The sequence below is a fragment of the Mercenaria mercenaria genome, chromosome 9, assembly GCF_021730395.1.
Source record: "Mercenaria mercenaria strain notata chromosome 9, MADL_Memer_1, whole genome shotgun sequence".
NCBI lineage: Eukaryota > Metazoa > Mollusca > Bivalvia > Venerida > Veneridae > Mercenaria > Mercenaria mercenaria.
This window is the reverse complement of record NC_069369.1, coordinates 67582709-67604363: the sequence shown is the minus strand read 5'-3', so window position 1 is coordinate 67604363 and position 21655 is coordinate 67582709. Positions and strand designations below refer to the sequence as shown.

At 35.3% G+C, this 21655-nt stretch overlaps 2 protein-coding genes across 2 annotated transcripts in view; one reads left to right on the top strand and one right to left on the bottom strand.

Annotated features, from left to right (window-relative positions):
• LOC123547331 (ADP-ribosylhydrolase ARH3-like) overlaps positions 1-21655 on the bottom strand; it is a 134740-nt gene that overhangs the window by 49668 nt on the left and 63417 nt on the right. The window lies entirely within an intron of this gene.
• LOC128559563 (uncharacterized) lies at positions 650-13882 on the top strand. The gene is made up of 2 exons (XM_053551635.1): positions 650-1487; positions 10713-13882. The coding sequence occupies exons 1-2, from the start codon at positions 828-830 to the stop codon at positions 11709-11711; spliced, it is 1659 nt and encodes a 552-aa protein (XP_053407610.1). The 5' UTR covers positions 650-827; the 3' UTR covers positions 11712-13882.

The following is a 21655-nucleotide window of genomic DNA, read 5'->3' as shown; positions in this document are numbered from 1 at the left end:
CCTGACTCTCAATCCATTTTATTTAACTTAGCTTCACAATCTGTCTGTCTTCATGATTTTAAATTTGAATTTCATAAATTTAAAACCTGTGGATTGATTTAATTGGTTTAGTATTACTCCCTGGAGACAATTTCACAGATTGTTATGTTGCACTATGCATTTAAAGCCTATATTAGGCAAACATAACCAGCTTGCACGACATTGTCGCTGCACAATGATTGGGTAGAAAAATACCATTTGTCAGGTTCTAAATGGGTTAGGTACGTGGGTTGGAAAATCAGACATTTCAAACAGAAAATAGAAAATATAATGTTGATGTTTCAATCGTTTAAAGAATAAGGAATATGGATGTATATCTTTTGTAAGGTATTTACAGCTTGACTCGCCCTACCAAGGAGGTACAATTAAATATTCGTTTCATTTGGAATTTTCAAAAACATAAAAATTTGACTGGCCTTATACCATATTAACATTCATATTTTGTTAAATTATACGATAATGCCTGACTATTATAGGATTTATTCATTTTAAACACACTATTGTAGGACAAATTCATTTTAAACGTGATGTTTTCCGACCTTGAATGTAGTCATGGTGTACAAATTTATTTCGAAATACTACGGGTATATTACTGTTTACCCAACACAAGATATCACGTTTGCACTATCAGATAACACTGATAATGCGCCGCATATTGTATACATTCTGTTTGTTTTTGTCAAGGTCAAATCAAATACAATATAAATTCTAAAGAATTTACTCAAATCTTAAATTGCTTTCATGGCATAGCTATGAAGAAGTTGGAATATGAAAAAATGGGATAAAATATGGAAGTATCAGGACGTAGAACAGGAAGTGGTGACAAAACTACGCAGGAACGCGTGTGTCATCCCTGCCAGGAAGATGGTGTAACAAAACAGGCTTACGGATATTGCAAAACTTGTAAAGAATATTTATGTGAAACGTGTTATAAATATCATCGCAAACCCAAACCTTGCAAAGATCATATTCTTGTGGATGATATTGATGGATACGAGTCAGAAAAGGATGAAATTCCTCCACCTGTCCCTGAGAGAAAGAAAAAATTCAATACAAAATGTAATGATCATCGCAATGAGGATTTGAAATATTACTGCAGAACACACGATATCATTATCTGCAGCGTGTGTGCTTTGAAACGACACAAAGAGTGTGAGGACGTGGATTACATTCCTGAAATATGCAACGCTACAAATACGCTACTCATAAAAAAAATAGAATATGTTGAAGATAAGGTTAAATATCAACTCAAGCAAGAACGTGACGCTGTACAATCTGCGGCGGAATACCACGAGCTAGCGTTGTCGGCCATAAATACACAGAGAGAACAAGTAATTAGATATTTTGAGGAGACTGAAAAACATTTTAGTGATTGCATTTTGAGGTTTCGCGAGGAAAGCAAAAAACGAGAGAATGAGTTGCTCGAAACTGATCAAGAATTAAAAACTGTAAGTATATATAAATATGTAAGTAATTAGCTATTAAATTAGAATATTTGAAAAATAATTACGTACATTTATCTTGCTGATATTACCCATATTTTTCGAAAGCACCAATTGACAATACACAGTAATCGCATTATGCGTTTTGAGAGTTTTGAACCAGTTCGTACACCATATATTTTATATATGGTTCTCTTGACGGCCTCTGAATTACAATTCAAAATATATATTTTTATTCAATTTAGATTAGGGGTCAGTAGGTAGTTGCTATCCTTAACGTGGAGCCCACTTGTTTGGTTCAGTCTGAATAGTTTTAAAATTTTACTAGTATAAAAGACAATATCAGTCTGCCTTACACTAAAATATTCCGGTCTGTCATGGCCTGAATTGCTATAAAGTTAGTGTTTGTTAGTAATAATCGTTAATTTCTTTACAATGTAACACTTTTTTTCAATATTTTATGTTCAGTTTCATTTATATTGGGTATGCAAAATTTCACAATAAATTACTATAATTTTAGTTATTTGCGATATCTTGAGCCGGGCTTTGAGTGTTTGATTGAGCTTTTTGAATGAAATTAGAATTCAAGATAAAGATACTCGCTTAGAGATTGGTTGAATTATTTCAACATGTTCATTTCCACAAAGGTTATGATGGAATGAATACATGCCACTGAAAGATGATAAAGTTGGTGTATATAATAGTTAGGTATTTTTAAGAATGCAAGAAGAGTGTTAATTTTCTGCATTATTTCAAAAGCGTTTCTACCTTATGCACAAAAGTTCTGGTTATAAGCATGGAAATACCTGTTAATATTAGACTAAATCTGTTTGATTCCTATGTTGCATCCATATCATGTTATAAAACTGCAATTATCGGTACTCCGAGTCAGAATTATGCAGTACTCGGAGAAATTCCTCGCTTTGCAATATTTTTCCTTCGAGGAAAAACGGAAAGTGGGTTTTCTGCGTGAGCTGATCTGTGGCCCACGTGCATATGTCAAAACAACAGAAGCCTAGAGTCTTATAAATGGCAGATATTGTTAATGGATCTTACGTCATAACATTGTATGAAGAATTATTAACTTTAGTATCTTATTTACTATAAGAATTTAGTTTAAGGCACCAAAACAAGGGGAAATAACTGAGATTTTATCAGGTTAGTCATTTTTAGCTGTAAATAAGCACTTATATCGTGGTGTTTTTTTTTTTTTTGGCCGCGCATCATTTTTTAAGATCAGTTAGAAATCAGTTAGAAGTTAACTGTAATGTAAACATGGTCAGTATAAGAAACTTTCACTGCGATTATGATCATTATAACGTAAGCAGTATGAAATTTGTCTGGGACGAGTGGTTCGAAAAATAATCGTCTGCGACATTTTGTCTGGAGACATTTTTGTCATCATTGTAAGTTTTAGCTTTAAAAGCTAATAGATTGTAAATTTACGGTTTTAATACGTTACGGTTTGGACATGTGTTACGGTATGGACAAAATCAAGCTTACACTGATTTTATGAAAAATATGGGGCTTGCTAAATATAGCATTCTGCATAGTTCAGTGAATACTGATTTGGACGCAAAATATAGGCAAATGTCATACATTCCTCAACTGAACTGATATTATTTTACAGATTAGGTTGAACATATATATGTAAGATGTTTTATATTAAGAATAGATCAATTTGCACAATACAAAGTAATTAAGGCAACATGGAAGCCTGGCCAAAGTTAATACGGTAGCATTTTGTAGCAATTGATAGTTTCCAGCTTTAGATGCGAATTCTTAAAAAAAGACTGCAAATTGAATGTCCTGTTTTCCTTCAAAATGATATTTAATGCAGATTTTGTACTTTGGTGCTTGGACATTTTTTAAACTTTTAAAACTTTTGGCAAGCAGTCAGCTGACCTGCAGTCAGCGAGACTGCAAATGTCGATTGCTAATGGCATGTTCTACCTTTATAACCATCGATTTAGTTTTACCAATCTGCTCAGTAGTGTAGAGGCTTAAAGTGGAATTATGCGCATTTTTAAGTAAAACTTCAGATGAAATAGATGTGTATGTAAAAAGGGTGGAGGAAATTATAGCCTTTAACCCAGTATACTTAACTCTTCCTGTTACCAGTACGAAATAATAACTTTCTAAATGTGACTTTCTTCTTTTGACTGGGGCAGTCTTTTTAAGAAAAGTCAAACTGCACACAGGAGTTGCTTCCCTTCAACTTCAGAAATCTCTACACATTTGGTAAGAGAGATCACTGAGCAGAAGACTGAAGAAAAGAACTATTATTTTATTAGTCCGATTTCTTTATTTCTAAAGCATCAACTTCAAATACTTATGCGGCATTATCGTAACACATTAAAATGCACAGTAACCGAAAATTGCTCTTATAAAACATTCACCAAAAACACACTATATGGAGTAAGATGCGCATAATGCCACTTTAATATGTTACAGTAGTCATGTGTGTGAAATTAGCCAGAGTTCAGCCAGAGTTTAGCCAGAGTAGCCAGAGTTTAGCCAGAGTAGCCAGAAGCCAGAGAAGTCAGAACTCTGGTTACTCTGGCTAGCCAGAGTGGCCAGAGTTCAGCCAGAGAGTAGCCAGAGTTCAGCAAGAAAAGCCAGAGTTTCTAGGATGTTAAAATGTTCTGGCTACTCTGGTCGGCCATAGTATCCAGAATAGCCCGAGTCACCTGGATTTTATTAGCTCTGGTTAGTCTGGCTGGCCAGAGTAGCCAGAGTTTCTAGGATTTTAAGAGTAGCCAGAGTAACCTGGTTCACAAAACATTTACCGTCTTAGCTGAGTTTGATTATGAAACTTAATATGTCATTTCTATCTAAATAGCATGTTTAAACTGAATTTCAAGTTAATTACTATTTTCAAGTGGCTATTTAGAGTAGCCAGAGTAGCCAGAACTCTGGTTACTCTGGAGTAGCCGCTCTGGAGTAGCCAGAACTCTTGTTACTCTGTTACAGAGTTCAGCCAGAGTAGCCAGAGTTCAGCCATAGTAGCAAGAGTTTCTAGGATTTTAACATGTTCTGACTACTCTGGTCAGCCAGAGTATGCGGAGTAGCCCGAGTCACCAGGATTTCATTTGCTCTGGTTACTTTGACTGGCCAGAGTAGCCAGATTTTCTAGGATTTTAAAATGTTTTTGCTACTCTGGTCAGCAAGAGTAGCCAGAGTAACCAGGTCCCAAGTTCTCAAAAGTTTATCAGTCTTAGCTGAATTTGATTATGAAATCTAATAATTGAGCCGTGCCATGAGATAACAAACATAGTGGCTTTGCGACCAGCATGGATCCAGACCAGCCTGTGCATCCGCGCAGTCTGGTCAGGATCCATGCTGTTTGCTTTTAAAGCGTACTGGACTTGGAGAAACTGTTAGCGAACAGCACCGATCCTGACCAGCCTGCGCGATGCGCAGGCTGGTCTGGATCCATTCTGGTCTCAAACCCACTATCTTGTTTTTCTCATGGCGCGACACATATGTCATTTCTATCTAAATAGCATGTTTAAAACTGAATTTCAAGTTAATAACTATTTTCAAGTGGCTATTTAGAGTAGCCAGAGTAGCCAGAACTCTGGTCACTATGGCTGGCCAGAGTAGCCAGAGTTTAGCCAGTGTAGCCAGAACTGTGGTTACTCTGGTAGCCAGAATTCTGGTTACTCTGGCCAGCCAGAGTAACCAGAGTTCAGCCAGAGTAGCCGAGTAACCAGGATGTCAATTGCTCTGGCTACTTTGGCTAGCCAGAACAGCCAGAATTTCCGAGATGTCCATTGGTTCTAGCTACCCTGGCTAGCCAGAATAGCCAGAGAAAATACTGTAATACCTATTGCGAAATGACCCTTTTGGTACTCTCAGGTTTGATTTTTTAGTGTTTTATATGTATCAAGTGTATCATCGTACCATCGTGCATCACGGTTTAGAACGCCGTACATAACAGTGTGAAAATGGTGAAAAGTCAATTTACACTACTGAACAAAATTGATAGGTAAGACTTAGTCAGATTAAATGATATTTAATAGTTACCATTATATATTGATTGACCCTCATACACTATACTTGAATTTTTTTAGCTCGTGTCACTGTGTGACAAGGTGAGGTTTTGTGATCAACTTTTGCCTTGTCTATCAGATCGAGTCAGGCTCTTTGACTGAACTCAGTACTTATTCCATTTTGTGAATTTTTACTATGACTGTCATAACCCACAAGGTCCAGGTAAGCGATTCAGGACCTTATTCAGGACCATATGGGTCCTCTTGTTTATACTGATATCATAAACGATTGCAGTGAATTCCATATAACTTTGAGTGTAAAAATAAAAAATATTTATTTGAAGGCTTCTGGTTTTGTATTTATTTAACTTCAGTGTTTGCCTTGAATTTGTATCAAATAAATAAACTTGAAGACATAATATAAAGAAATTGGAGAATAAATTTTTCATACTTGTTAACAGCAACCAATTCCTGAAATTTGCATTTTAAAGTTGTGGAAGTTGACGAAATGTTGACATGTGAACACATACACTTAAAGCGGCTTAATAACGGTATTTCATCTAAACCCTTGGAAAAAGGTTGGTACCTGTGACATGCCAATCAAAACGCAAAATGCCATTCAAAAATTGATTGTGGTCACCTTATGCCATCAGAAATCAACATTCCATGTTGTATTAACTCGGTATTACTTGTGTACGTGTATGAAACGATATTGACTGTGTTTGGATTAAACAGTTATAGGACTGCTAACTGATAAGTAAGACAATTCTTTGAAGTCCGTTTGATGAATAACTTAATACATGAAACACTAAAAAAAAAACAACCTGAGGGTACAAAAAAGGTCATTTCGCAACATGTTAAAGCCCTAGAAACTCTGGCTACTCTGGCAGAAGTCCGTTTTATGAATCACTTGATACATGAAACACAAAACATCAACCTTGAGAGAACCAAAATAGTCAACAATCTTCTCACACCTTTCCAATATAGCTTCCGTTCCAAACATAGCTGTGAGGCTCAACTATTATCCTTTACACAAGAAACTTTTGACAATCTCCAATCGTGAAACAAACAGGTCTCATTGTAATGGATTTCTCGAAAGCTTTCGACAAGGTCGATCATCAACTCCTTCTCTAAAAAAAATCGTGAAACTTTGTGTCTACAGAATCTCTCTATCCTGGATTCAATCTTTCCTTAGAAACCGTTCTCAATCTGTAGTAGTTGAAGGCTCACACTCTTTACCAGTTCTATCAGGGGGTTCCTCAAGGTTCAGTGTTGGGTCCTTGTCTCTTTCTTTGTTTTATCATTGACCTTCCTGACTCTGTTAAAGGTAGAATACGCTTATTTGCTGATGACACTATCATATACCTCAACATAGACTCGTTAATAGACTTTTACAAAGTTCAAGATGATTTGACATAATTAGAAGAATTGGAACGTAATTGGTCTATGGAATTCAATCCTGATAAATGCAAAGTAATAGGAATCTCAAAAAAAAAAAAGAGAAAAAATATCATCTTTTAAATTTAAATTACTTATTCAAGAACTAAAAACTACAGGAAATGCTTAAACATCTTGGGATTACTATTTATGATGTCTTAACTTGGAAACACATATTGAAATTACATCTTCAAAAGCTAGTAACACTGTCAGATTTATAAAAACAATAATGTACAATGTAATAACAATAATATTAAAGAAACTGCCTAAAAACATACGTTCGCCCACAATTAGAATACTATAACACCATATTGCATCCACTGCAGAAAAAACTTAGTATATGAGATTATTATCATTATTATATTATTATCATCATCATCATCATCATCATCATCATTATTATTATTATTATTAATCCAGATTTGTTGAGCGCCCATTTAATATAACAGATAAGTTCAAGGGCGCTTAACAATTAAACATGTGACATATCGCAGATATGTAGGAAAATCACAAAAACATCGCATATGCAATGTTAAAACTGAAACTGAATGATTTGATTAATTATTTGTACAACATTATTCGGGATGCATGAATTCTTCTATGTTCTAGTGCCTGCCATTTAAGTTTCAAGCATTAATGTTACGCTGCTTTGGTATGAATAGCCAGAACATGTTAAAATCCTAATAAAGTCTTGCTACTCTGGCTGAACTCTGCCTACTCTGGCCAGCCAGAGTAACCAGACTTCTGACTACTATGGCTACTATAAGTAGCCAATTGAAAATAGTAATTAACTTGAAATTCAGTTTTAAGCATGCTATTTAGAAAGAAATAACATATTAAGTTTCAAGATCGAATTCAGCTATGACTTAAAATGTTTTGCGAACACGGGACCTGGTTACTCTGGCTACTCTGGCTGACCAGAGTAGCCAGAACATGTTAAAACCCTAGAAACTCTGGCTACTCTGGCCAGCCAGAGTAACCAGAACTACTTTAATTAACCACTTGAAAATAGTTATCAACTTGAAATTCAGTGTTAAATATGCTAATTACATAGAAATGACATATTAAGTTTCATAATCAAACTCAGCTAAGACTGAAAATGTTTTGCGAACACGGGACCTGGTTACTCTGGCTACTCTGGCTGACCAGAGTAGCCAGAACATGTTAAAACCCTAAAAACTCTGGCTACTCTGGCTGAGCTCTGGCTACTCTGTTATAAACAGCCAGAGTAACCAGAGCAAATGATATCCTGGTGACTCGGGCTACTGTGGCTACTTTGGCTGACCAGAGTAGCCAGAACATGTTAACAATCTAGAAACTCTGCCTACTCTGGTTGAATTCTGGCTACTCTGGTCAGCCAGAGTAACCAGAGTTATGACTGAACTCTGACTACTCTGGCCAGCCAGAGTAACCAGAGTTATGAATTCTCTGGCTGAACTCTGGCTACTCTGGCTAGCCCTAGTAACCAGAGTTCTCACTTCTCTGGCTAAACTCTGGCTACTCTGGCTGCTCTGGCTAATTTCACGCACATACAGTAGTCCGCTTCTAGGAGAAAACCTTGGATGAGGAGTCATTAACACAATACCTGATGAATGGGGAGAAGGATCCAGTGTCACTTTGTTTAAATAATGACATAATAATATGCTCGTTTGTTTTTTATGTTATATTTTTCAAAAGAAAATGTGACATTTGAAGATGTCATAATTTTCAGTAGAAAACTGTACATGTACTACATTTTAATATCTAATGAATACATATTTGTTTATTTTCATTATCTTTTACCTTTAACTAGGTCATTAGTTTTGTACTGTATACACTGAGATTAAGGTTATCTTCAAGGAGCTCCATATTTAATGTATATATCTGTATTAATCTTAAAGGGTATTATTATGAATTGTGAAATAGCAAACATACTTTTATTCTTGCACACAGAACATTGTTATATTTTGTCGTTTGGTTTGCTTAACCCTAAGCCTGCTAGATTTTTAAAATTGACTCGAATATCATTCAGTTTGGGCAATACCATCTATTATTCAAAGGAAATTATTGACTGAATAGCGAACAGTGCCGACCATGATCAGCCTGCACGGATGTGCAGGCTGATCTTGGTCTGCACTGGTTGCAAAGGCAGAATCACTTGCCGCCAGCAGGCTAAAGTTAACATTCTTTTGTAATGTGTAAGATGAATTTTATATCTATATGAATTGTATTCATAAAGATATGTTTCTGAGAAAATTGAGATATGTTCTGTTCTGTTCTGTTCTATATCTTTTATAATTGTGATAATATTACACCCAGTTGTTCTGTGTGATATCTAAATGAAAATCTGTTGAAAAACGGCGTTAAACCCAGAACAATCTAACAAATCTAAATGAAAATTGTGAGAGAAAATGTATGGATAAAAGCAAATTTATTCCTGCGACAATCAAACCATTTTAACATGTCAAATTAAAATCAAGGAGGATATATTTATTCCTGCGACAATCGAACTATTTTAACATGTCAAATTAAAACCAAAGAGGATTATTTTCTATAGCAAATAATAGAAATTCAGAGGGGAATGTATTTAAAAGTATATAAGAAGGAATGATTTTTTTTCTACAGCAAATAAAAATAATCAGAGAGGTGTGTATTTAATATTCCATAAGAAAACCTGTATTAGTGACATGATATAATAATTGCATAATAAGCAGTTAGAAATACTGGAAAATCGTTGTTTTTCTTGTGTTCGTGCAGAAACTAGAAACAATACAGTTATCTAATGCAACTCAAATTCTACAATAGTTTACTAATAAATGTTATTTGTGTCATCATGGCAACGAAAATTTCAAAGCACCCATGCATTATGAAAATATAGAGGTTTATAGGTAAAAGGTCCGTGATGAAACCAAAATATACGGTATTTAATGGCTTGAAAAATACATATCATGCACGGTGATGTCAAACTGCTTTCATGACGTTCTTCACGTCACGTTTCAAAATGCCTTCGGTGACTTTCTAAAAAACTCTTGAAATTATAAAGGTAATTAATTCAGATTTGAAAGGTAAAAGAATATTCTTCATGAATATTGTGTTATTTCAATTTTTGGGTTTTTTTGTCACTAGTTTTACAGTTTTTCTCATGGAACGGCCCAAATGTTTGTGATACCATAATACATTTATAAACATCCTATTTGTTCAGGAGATAATTTTGACAAATGCGGTGTTCACTGGTGAACTTCGTTTTTAGAATCTTTGAGAAGTAATTTTAAGTTTAAGGAGAAATTTAAAATATGATGATTTTTTGGTTGTAAGTTGAAATGACTCTCTAGTTGCAATATATAGTAGTTTGATTTTATATTTTATCAAATAATTTCTAATGGCTCACGAAAATTGAAAATTATAAATAAGCTTAATATGAACCAGAATATTCTTACTTTGTGCAACATGCTTAAAAGATTTTAAATGAAATACAATTTTAGGAATAGTCATAAATGTTAGCTAGTTTGTATAACTATTTGATATTATAGCCAAAACAAAACCAAAATATACACATGGTGATTAATGGGCTAAATATTATATACAATATTTGTAGACTGTAAATAGAATTTTAGTAGTGATTTTTACAGCCTCATAATTCATATGAAGGAGTGGCTTTGTGTTATGTAAATGGTTTTATTTGTATATAATATTGTACACATGGATGAGACTTTAATAGAATATGAGTTGAGTTGAGTCGAGTCCTATTATGTCATTAAATATACATAGTTTTCAATAATTTTCTTGTACAAGTATGCAGTTGTTATTTTTTCAATTTCAGAAAAAATCATTGATGACGAAACAGACCTCTGGTTCTGAAACTGAAAAATTCCTTTCAATTCAAAGGGCAGAAGAAGAAGTGAAAAATATTAATGTAAAAATATCAAGACTTTTTGATCTTCCAAGTCTTGCAGTTTCTTATGAACCAAAATATCCTTTACCGCCACTGGGTAAAGCAAACGTTGAGGAACAACAAGGAAATGTTGGTACAAAGAAATTGAAGCTTCTGAAAACGGTAAATGTAGCTGGAGAAGAGACAGGATGTTCAATATTTGATGCGGCCATTTTATCCGAAAGTCCAGTTTCATTGCTTCTAGTAGACTTCCTGAATGGAAGGCTGATCTTAACTTCGGATTCACACGTTATCGACTCTTATCAATGTTTGTCTAAAGCATGGGGAGTTGCAAGGTTATCAGAAACAGAAGTAGCAGTATCTTTTCCTGAGTTTGGAGAAGTGCAGTTCTTTACTGTTGGAGACACCATTTCTCGCAGTAATCGGAAGTCTATTGAGTTTTCAGACACCAGCATGCCGGCAGGGATCAGATACTATAGATCTGGATGTTCACTGGTGGTATGTTTTTTCGACGGCGATAGGTCGAGATTAGAGATTTGGTCCCTTGAAGGAAAGTTACTACGCACCATTTCTTCATTTGACTATCGAACACACATGACTCATATCGTCGATGATAAAATACTATTATCATCTAGTGTAAATCATAGTGCATGCTTGCTTGGTCTAGACGGCATAGTTATAAAAACCTTTCAGTTTATAGATGACAATATGCGTGGTCCATATGGAATAGTGTCTGATGTTAATGAAAATATTTACGTTTGTGGAAATCGTTGTTTACGATTGGTATCAAAACGAGGAAGGTGGGAACAAATTATTGCAGAAGAGGAAAGATTTGCCCCTCAAACTGTACTCGTTTGTGACAAAACCAACAGGCTTTACGTTGGTCAAGCAAAGGGGAGACAAGATTTGCTTGTGTTTCAGATGTGAATTTTAAGCTGGAAAATTTTAAGCACGTAATAAGTGCCGTGTTCAAAAGCAGAAATAAAACTGTATATCTAGTAATGGATACTAATAGTGTGTGTATTATAAGGAAAAAATGTTCTTTTTGCGAAGATAGCATGTAACTTTGCATAAAACTATTTGACGTTTGCTGAATCTGTCAAATTTTCTCGCTTATCTAACATCAGTGTTTAAACGTTTGTCAAGTACGCCACATGAGGTAGCAAAACAGAGCATTACAGTTTTAAAGTTTTATTACAGTTTTGTTATACAACAAACGTTAGGAAAAGATAAAACTCCACTAGGAAAAGCCACGTTTAAAGCGCACCCCCTCAGATTTTAACTTATTACAGTTATTTCAAAAAATAGTTTCAGGGTTGTTACAACGAGGTTAGTACACTTGCCATTTTCTATTCTTTTACAGATGTTCTTTTTTGTACATGTCAGATGCGCAACCTATTCTAAATGAGTGTGATTTAATATTGCAATTTTCCAAGCCTATGAAATGTAAAACCTTTTTCAAAACTGCATTAAATTGAAAGGATGTGAGAAGCTAGCAATCAAAATGGCGAAATAATAGGCCATTTTGTTTACTGCGATATCTGAGATACTATTGTATATTGTCGAAACAAAATCTATTTTGTCGTCTATGTCAATATCAATTAAAGCACCTATGCCCCTTTGATCATTTTTTGATCGAGGGAAAAACAGACGTAGTTTGCTAGAGCCCATCGTTACGTCGTTATAGCCCAAAACGTAACTTTTACCGTGCTTTTCACAGATGTAAATTCGCATATTCTCAATAACGCGATGTACGCGAGAGAAAAAGCAGCTGCAAAGAGAATATACTCAAACTGAGAACGGCATATATGTGGTAAAGAATTTATTAACTTTTTAAGTATGCCAGCTTTATCGGTTGCCGAGTATCTCTAGAATTATTAATTCTGTGTAAACCTTCTAACATGCTTCTCACAGTGAACTGTTTCGTATTATCAAATAAGCTGTTCAGTTTATTGACATAGCTAATTGCGGCAATATAGCCCCTTATCGTCGAGTGTGCATATTGTTGCAATGACACGTATGCTATATATTCAGTAATCTGTTCGACTGTAGGCGGCCACAATAGAGCAGAACCGAACAGTGAACAAAAGTTCGTAAAAGACACGATCCCAGCTTTATAATGTTTCTGTGTACTGTCTGAAAGTGATGCATTGATTAACCCGTCTACTTCCGGTTGAAGATATGGAGAAATTCCTGTGGTATGTCGGAAGGCAGTGTTGATGCGTGTGGTGGCAATTCCCGGAATAGTCTTGTCCACTGAAAACGACTTATCGAATCAGCAATAGTGTTTTGTTTTGTACGAACATGCTTACTTTTTATTTGAATATTGTTTTCTAAAATAAGAATCACAAGGTGTCGTATAAGCATCACACGTTTGTTCTTTGAAGATTTTTTTATTGATAATTTGAACTAAGGACTCGTTGTCTGATCTGAGCATTATCTTTTTATTTGTCATTTCATTCCCCCATATGTAAAAGGCTAGAACAATCAGTACAAGTTCAAGATAATTTATATCGCGTAAGAGTTCATTGTCCCACTGGCTGGGCCATTAAAAGACAGCCCATCTGCCTTCGAAGTAGCAGCCGCACCCTAAATCTCTTTGACCTGGCGAACCAGTAAAAGCTCAAGAAGGTTGTCTTGTACCCATTCTGTTTCACTGAACATGGTAGTACCATTAAAATCGTTAAGGAATCGCATCCATACTATTGCGTCATCATACATACCACGAGTAATTCTTATAAAATGGTGTGGTTTTTTGGTTTGTGACATAACGTCGTAAAACCTACGAAGAAAAACCCTACCCGATGGAATAGCTCTAGATATAAAATTCAACAAGCCAAAGATAGACTGGAGGTCTCTTGGACGATTTTTTTACTAGACATAAGGTGTACAAGAGCAGTTTTGGCTTTGACTAACTTATCTTCGGGAATTCGAATGGTTTGCTTTTAAGTTATTACTTTTACGGGACCAATGACTTCTTCCCCACAAAGAGGGACGCCTAGTTCCAGACACACAGATTGAAAATTTCCTAACAGAGCTAAACAATTATGATGAGAAATATCTGCCATAAAAAGTCATCTAATAAATGAGTAAAATTATTTGACTTAGATTCTTTTTTGACAAGCCAATCTAAAAAGGTGGCAAATTTTTCAAAGATGAAACATGCACAACCAGACCCTTAAGGCAAAGTTTTATGAATCAAATAACCTTGTTCCGATTTAATTCCGAGTAGGTCTAAGTCTCCCGGCCAAATAGGGCATAGGTTGAAGGCTGATTTTATATCGGCTTTCGCAATAAATGCGGGTTTTCCTATACTCTGGACCATGTTAACCGCTTGATCAAACAATGCGTATTTAACATGCCTAAATTCAGGCGCAATAAAGTCGTTCACACTGTAACCAGCCGGAAAAGATAAGTTGGTAATGAGCCTCCAACCGCCCGTGCGTTTGGGTACTAAACCAACAGGATTGATTCGTAAGAAAATACAGGCATCCTCGGGCCTGAATAACGAAGTTTGAAACCATGTTCAAAACCGTCTAAAATGAACAAAGCATCGCGTTTTTCATAATCATTCAATCGATTTTTTAAATTGACCAAATTAATTGGCGTAGAACCTAGGTCCCATGTGCCTTCTGTTGCTCGTAGAAAACCTGGACCTTGGAGATTGCGTGGAGTTGAAGGAATATTTGAAACGGATATTGTTAGGTCTTATAACCGGTGCATAAGTTGATTGTTGACCCTGAAATTTAGCAGCTTTGCCGTGACATGAAACGGCAGGATGGTTACCAAAGCATTGTATACATTTATGCATATATGAACAAGACTTATTTATACAAAAACGTTCGTTGTTAAATGCGTAACATTTTTTAGAAAAAGGAAGCGCCTGTGCATTACCGACCAATTGCACAGGTTGCATGCAAGTCATCCATAATTCCGGATCAATTGTCTCCCATCTCAAAGTTTCATTGACTGATTTTTTTTTAACGAAACTGTCTGTCATACGTGGCCCATCCGACAAATTTCGTAGCAGCAAGCCGTATGTTTGAAACATACTGTAAAAGATTGCCCAAATCTTGCGGATGTCTTAAAATATAAATTGACATGAAGATGTGGAAGGCATCAGTCCATGTATCAATACTTTCGATGTTTTTTGAAATTTCCTCTTTAGAAAGAACTAATTCACCATTAATAAAATTATTTGTTTTTGTTTTTGCTCTAATGGTTCTTTTTGTAGCAGTGAGTTTATCTCAGTTAGATTGTTACCCCATATGTTGACTGTTATCACTCTATAGGTCTGTCACAATTAAGGTCCAATTTCAACAAAACTTAGCCAAAAGTTACCTTCAGTAACAGCTCGGAAGTGTTCGTAACTGGGTCATGTTGGGTCAGAAACACTATCTCAATTAATAGGAAAACATTGTTAACATTCTACACGCCAAATTGTCTGCCTCCTCTAAATGAAACTTTGTTAAAATGTTTGTGATATGAAATCCAGGTAAGGTTTGACACATGACGACTTTTTAGGTGTAAAACTGGGACACTAGGTTAATCATAGAAAACCCGTGTTAACAAAGTGTAGGTCGCATATTGTAACTGATCTTCGAATGTTTGTTTCTTAGATTTCAACTTTAAACATTGGTTACCTGAGATCTTAAACTAGGTCACTTTGGTGAAATCTTCATTCTTGAGGTTAAATTTCCCCTTGATCTTCAATTATCTTTGCCGAAATGTTGTTTGTCTCTATGAAATTTAGTTCAGTTTCAAACCTCGGTATTCTGAAGTCTTAAACTAGGTTACTAGGTCAAATAATAGAAATACCTTGTTTACAACTCCTGAGACCGTATTTTCTATATGTTAGAATGCCTGTCTATATGAAGTATATTTCAAGTTAAAACTAAGTTACGCAATGTCAAAAAAACTATTTATTAGTCAGTCATAGAATACCCTTGTTGAGAATCTTTATAAAATATTTTCTTCTTGATCATCATAAATCTGTCAGAATATTTGTCTTACGAAATTTAGGTTAAGTTCAAAATTGGGTTACCCGAGGTCAAAAACTAGGTCACTACGTTAAATAATCGAAAAACATTGTTACCACTGTATATGCCACATTTCTAGTTGATCATAATAAATCTTTGTCAGAATGTTTTTCTCTATAAAACCTAAGTCATGTTCGAAACGTGGTTACATGCGGTCTTTAACTATGTCACTAAGTCAATCATAGAATACCTTTGTTAATACTGTCGAGGCAACACTTTCTACTTAACATCATAAATTTTGTCCGAATGTTTGTTAGGATATAATCCAGATCAACTTCAAAAGTGGGGTACCTGAGGTAAAAACTAGATCGCTAGGTTTAATAATTGAAAATCCTTGTTAACACTATACAGGCCACAATATCTAATATCTACTAGATCTTCATATAAAATTGTCAGGTTGTTGTCTCTTTGAAATTTGGATTATCTAGGTCAAAAACTAGATCACTTGTTCAAATCATAGAAAGACCTAGTTAACACTCTAAAGACAACATTTTCTAGCTATTCTTTCTGAGATTAGGTAAGAATGTTTGTTGGTTTGATATCTGGGATGCATTTATATGGTTAGATCATTGAACACCTTGGTTAAGACCTGACTGATTTACATAAACCATGGTCAGAATGTTCGTATCTTTCAAATAATTCCTCTTGACTGCACTAAGGAGACCCTCTGTCTTGTTTGAAATTGCTCAGATTTCAAAATATTATTTAGCTTAAAGAACTTCTATCAAGGATATCTATTCCTGTTACTAAATATCATGGACTCAATTATGCTTGTCGGTCAGGATGTCCCCCATCCCCGTTGTATAATTCCCTTCGCATCTAACTCCAAACAATGATTTTATTCAACGACAAATCGCTGTTTGGGATATACTATTTCTTAATCAACGTCATTGAATGTTCATAGAATACGCACGGATGTCAGCGTTGTTTGATGACGTTGACGTCATTTTCTTTTAATTATCCATTATAATCCCGTAATATGTTTACGCGTTGCCACAGATCGTGAGAATCCATCCCTCTGTTAACATACATTTATTTTCCCTTTTACTCTCCCTTTGAAAACGACATAATGTTTAAAGCTATCGTTTGTTTACATTTATTTGCATATCAGCAGTCAACTGAGTAGTGCTGAAGCATTATTTAGTAACTTTTTGAAGTTAGCTCTTTCTTTTAAAACAACCAAATCAAAACTGGTCATAGAATGAAAAGGACTCCGTTACTTATAATTATAATTTTTGGTTGTTGTACAAATACTTCTGATATTAAGTTGTATTTTATACATATTCATATTTGTTAGATACCAAGCTACTGATTTTATAAAATAAGACTAGGATATTAGATAATATCATTAAATTTTTATCTTCAAGATCTGAAACAAGGACATTTATTGATAATGACCCATGTTTGGGTGTCACACTGTCTGAAAAAAAGTGGGTTTATCAGGTTGCTGCTATCTTTCAGTAATCTACTGAAGTTGATGTTTGTCGTTTGCTTGTATGGTCTTGGTGGTTTTGTTAGTAACAATCCTTCAGAATAAAGTATTTTCTCTTTTGTGATCACCCTTCGTCCGTCGTCCGTCGTTTGTCCGTGCGTCCGTCCGTCCGTGCGTCCGTGCGTCCGTCAACAATTTCTTGTCTGCACGATAGTGGTTTCATTTATGATTTTATTTTAATCAAACTTGCACACAACTTGTATTACCATAAGATCTCGGTTCCTTTCTTGAACTGGCCAGATCCCATTATGGGTACCAGAGTTATGGCCCCTGAAAGGGCCAAAATCAGCTATTTTGACCTTGTCTGCACAATAGCAGCTTTATTTACGATTTGATTTTTACCAAACTGGCACACAACTTGTATCACCATAAGATCTTGGTTCCTTTCTTGAACTGGCCAGATTCCTTTATGGGTTCCAGAGTTATGGCCGCTGAAAGGACCAGAATTAGCTATTTTGCCCTTGTCTGCACAAAAGCAGCTTCATTTATGACTTGAATTTAATCAAACTTGCACAAAACTTGTGTTGCCATAAGATCTCAGATCCTTTGTTGAACCGGCCAGATCCCCTAATGGGTTCCGGAGTTATGGCCCCTGAAAGGGCCAAAATTAGCTATTTTCACCTTGTCTGCACAATAGCAACTTCATTTATAATTTGATTTTAACCAAACTTGCACACAACTTGTATCACCACAAGATCTTGGTTCCTTTCTTAAACTGGCCAGGTTCCATCATGGGTTCCAGAGTTATGGCCCCTTAAATGTCCAAAATTGCCTATTTTGGCTTTTGCAGCCATATAGAGACTTCATTTATGGTTTTATTTGATACAAACTTCCAAAATATCTTCAACAACAATAAATCTTGGATTCCATGACAAATCAGATCCAATCGTAGTTTCCAGAGTTATTTTATATCTAATTACCTCCCCTGATTGTAGTCAAAATGGATTTATATCAGTAAGTACCTACAGGACTTATTTGAAATTTCATTATTGTCATTAGTTGGACCGAGCCAATCAGGGTAGATAACTATGGACTGATTTTATGTCAAATTACCTCCCTTTATTTCAAATTAAAATGGGTATATCTCCGTAACTAATGAAGATACTGATCTGAAATTTCATTTATGTCAACAGATTTATTTGGCAGATCCTTCTTTTGTTAACTTACAATAATTTTCTTTTGAATTACTTCCCTTTTACGTTACTATAAATAGCCTATTTTTAGTAACTTTTTTATTATTGGCCGTAGGGAAAAACCGAGACCATTTTTCTGTGGTACAACATGGATGGTACCTCCAATTTTTAGGTGTATTTTGACATATCTGTACCTTGTTAGAATTTTGTTTTTCTTTTTGGTTAAATTTCTTTCCTTTGTTGTTTCTGTCCTTTGGACTTAGATATTTTTTCTGAGGACCTTCTTGTCCTCAAGTGGAATGATAACAGGTGAGCGATATAGGGCCATCATGGCCCTCTTGTCTTGATTGTCACGAAAGCTTAGGCTTATGTGAATCAAATTTAACCATAGCGAGCAACAAAAATAACTGCTTTACAAAAATAATACCTGTTCGTGTTGCTATTTAAGAATCGCGCTAGCGATTCATGTTTAATTTCGCATGAACTCCGGAAAAAAATTCATTTCTAATATTTGCATTACATTTCATTTCCATTTGTAAACAATGTTACATTATAAATTGCACATACGTTGTTTCATTCAACATTAAAGTCAGCTTCCCTGCAATTCTGTCCACCAGACGGAACAACTGCGACGTCATCTAAGGGACGTTCTCCCTGACAATACGAGGACATCGTCAATAAAGCGGCTCGTTATCACTAAGCAGCTGGCGCCTTTACTTTTGCTGTTCATACAAAATGAACGTCATAATTTTCAATAAAAAAGAATAGGGTGAATGTAAATATCTGTGATTCATTGTGATGAAGTATAGGTTATAAATAATAGAATCTAATATATTAGGAGATAGCAATTAATATTCAACAATTAGTATCTCTATTCTAATGTTAAAATATATATCGCAGAATGGTTTATTAGTCCGTTATCCCTAAATTATCATTCTATTATGAAAAATCCATGCACATTTTCGTTAAAACACGGAAATCTGAAGTCACGTCGACGTATTATTTGGCACAATTTAGACGCCGAGAAAGAGTGCAACTATATTTGTTCTGTACCTAAGAAATATTATATTTCATTTTGTGATTTGCCCTTGAATAAAATCATTGTTTAGAGTTCAGATGCGAAGGAATTATATAACGAGTGCGCAGCCCGATTTTTAAGTACATCCTTGATGGCATCCATAAAACATTTGCTTTTTTATTTTTGGTGCCGTTTAATGCTATGACGTAATACTTGTGATGTAAGAAAAATGTTTTGTTTTAAAATAACACACAACTTTCAGCCTTCTTTGTTCAATAGGAAAATGCATCAGCTAGTCTTAGAATTAACAAATAATGAAGGCATTTGAGTGGTTTGTCGCCAGATTTATCACGGTTCAGAGTAAATAAGACGACAAACCACAAGAAGACTTACAGCTCTTACATAGTCACTGAAATATTTCGGCTTCATTTATCAAAGTAGTAATAAGCCAGATGTAATGCGGCAATTTAACCTAATAATTGACGTCATAATGTTTTCTTTCCGGTCCGCGCGAAAACAGTTGTTTATCGCAGAAGACACAGAGCTTGACTTTCTTGGCGCCATAGGCCTACAGTGCTTCCCTATTTCATCTACTTGTGTACATAAAAGACATATATTAGAATCGAAGAAATACTTAGCAGAACATCTCAACAAAACGAATAGGTTATACGCCTCGTGTATAATTCACTTGGGCTACGCAAGCGTATAAACTCATCGATATGTTAAAACATGGTTCGGCTATGTATTACTATATTATTACTTAATAAAATCAAATAAGGTCGGTCGAATGCTGGTCATCACAATATATGAGTCTAATTAACTCCTCTGACGACTATGGCAGACATCAAGTTTACTACAGCGTGTCCCCATAAAGTGAGTGAGGAATCTACTAGCAGCCGTACCACCAATCTTAATTAAAACCAAAAGCCATGTAAAGTTGACATTTTCGCTAGACACCTAATGGCCAGGGTTATCGACAAACACTTTCTGACCGAGTAAAATATGTCCTACTTCCGATTTAGAAAGTTAAATAACCGTCATTTTTCACGTCATATTGCCGTTCGCTAGTTTATTGCACTTCATAAGCAGTACAAGTCCGACGCCGTGGCTAGGTCCCTTAGAAAATAAACCGTTGTTAATAGAGCACGGATATCTTTAACTAATTCATTAACGAATATGCTAGGAAATATAGAATTTTCCTGGAACCGTTACTCATATACTTCTGTTTGAAAAAATTGCATTTGAAGCACTCCTTGCAGCCTAAAAGCATTTCCGTAGGCGGACGTAGTAACAACTATGTTAGAGTGATTATATCATGTCAACCTCTACACGAACGTAAGAAGACCTCAAAACGCAGAAGCAGGGTTTTACGTGCGTGCGCGTGCAGTGTTTATTCAGTCAACGTTAATTTAAATAAAGTGTCTCCAGGCCTAGACATAGAGGCATATCTTAAGATTTATGGTATGGGCTCCTCCAATGAAAGTTTGAACTTCTACAAGATAAAATAGATAAGATACTTCATTTTAAAGTACCAACTGTTTTGGAATGTAAGCAGATGATAAAAAAAACATGAAGATATTTAAGAAAATAAATGTATAAAGGGAAGGTATTTCACAGTGCATGCAAAGATACTCAATAAAAATACGTTCCCTTGTTATAAACAATCTTTCGGAAGCTAAAAGCACTTGAAACCGTGATGTGTGAGAAATTATAAAATAAAAGTTTCCAAATATATAGAATGCAAACATGGCACGCGTACTTCTGTTAGCAAACGATGTTTTAATTCTGTACAACAGCGTTTTCCTTAATGATAAGTTTCCCTATTTTTATTAGCTATTGTGACCGGTCATTGTCCGGCGTCCGTCGGCGTCCGTCGTGCGTCGTACGTCGTCCGTAGTCAGTCAACATTTGCCTTGTGAACACTCTATAGGCCACAGTTGTGACCCAATATTTATCAAACTTGGTCAGAATGTTTGTCTTGATGATCTCTAGGTCAAGTTTGAAACTGGGTCATGTGGGGTCAAAAAACTAGGTCAGTAGGCTAGATCAAAGGAAAAGCTTGTGAACACTCTAGAGGCCACAGTTGTGACTTAATCTTTATGACACTTGGTAAGAATGTTTGTCTTGATGATCTCTAGGTCAGGTTTGAAACTGGGTCATGTGGGATCAAAAACTTGGTCAGTGAGCCA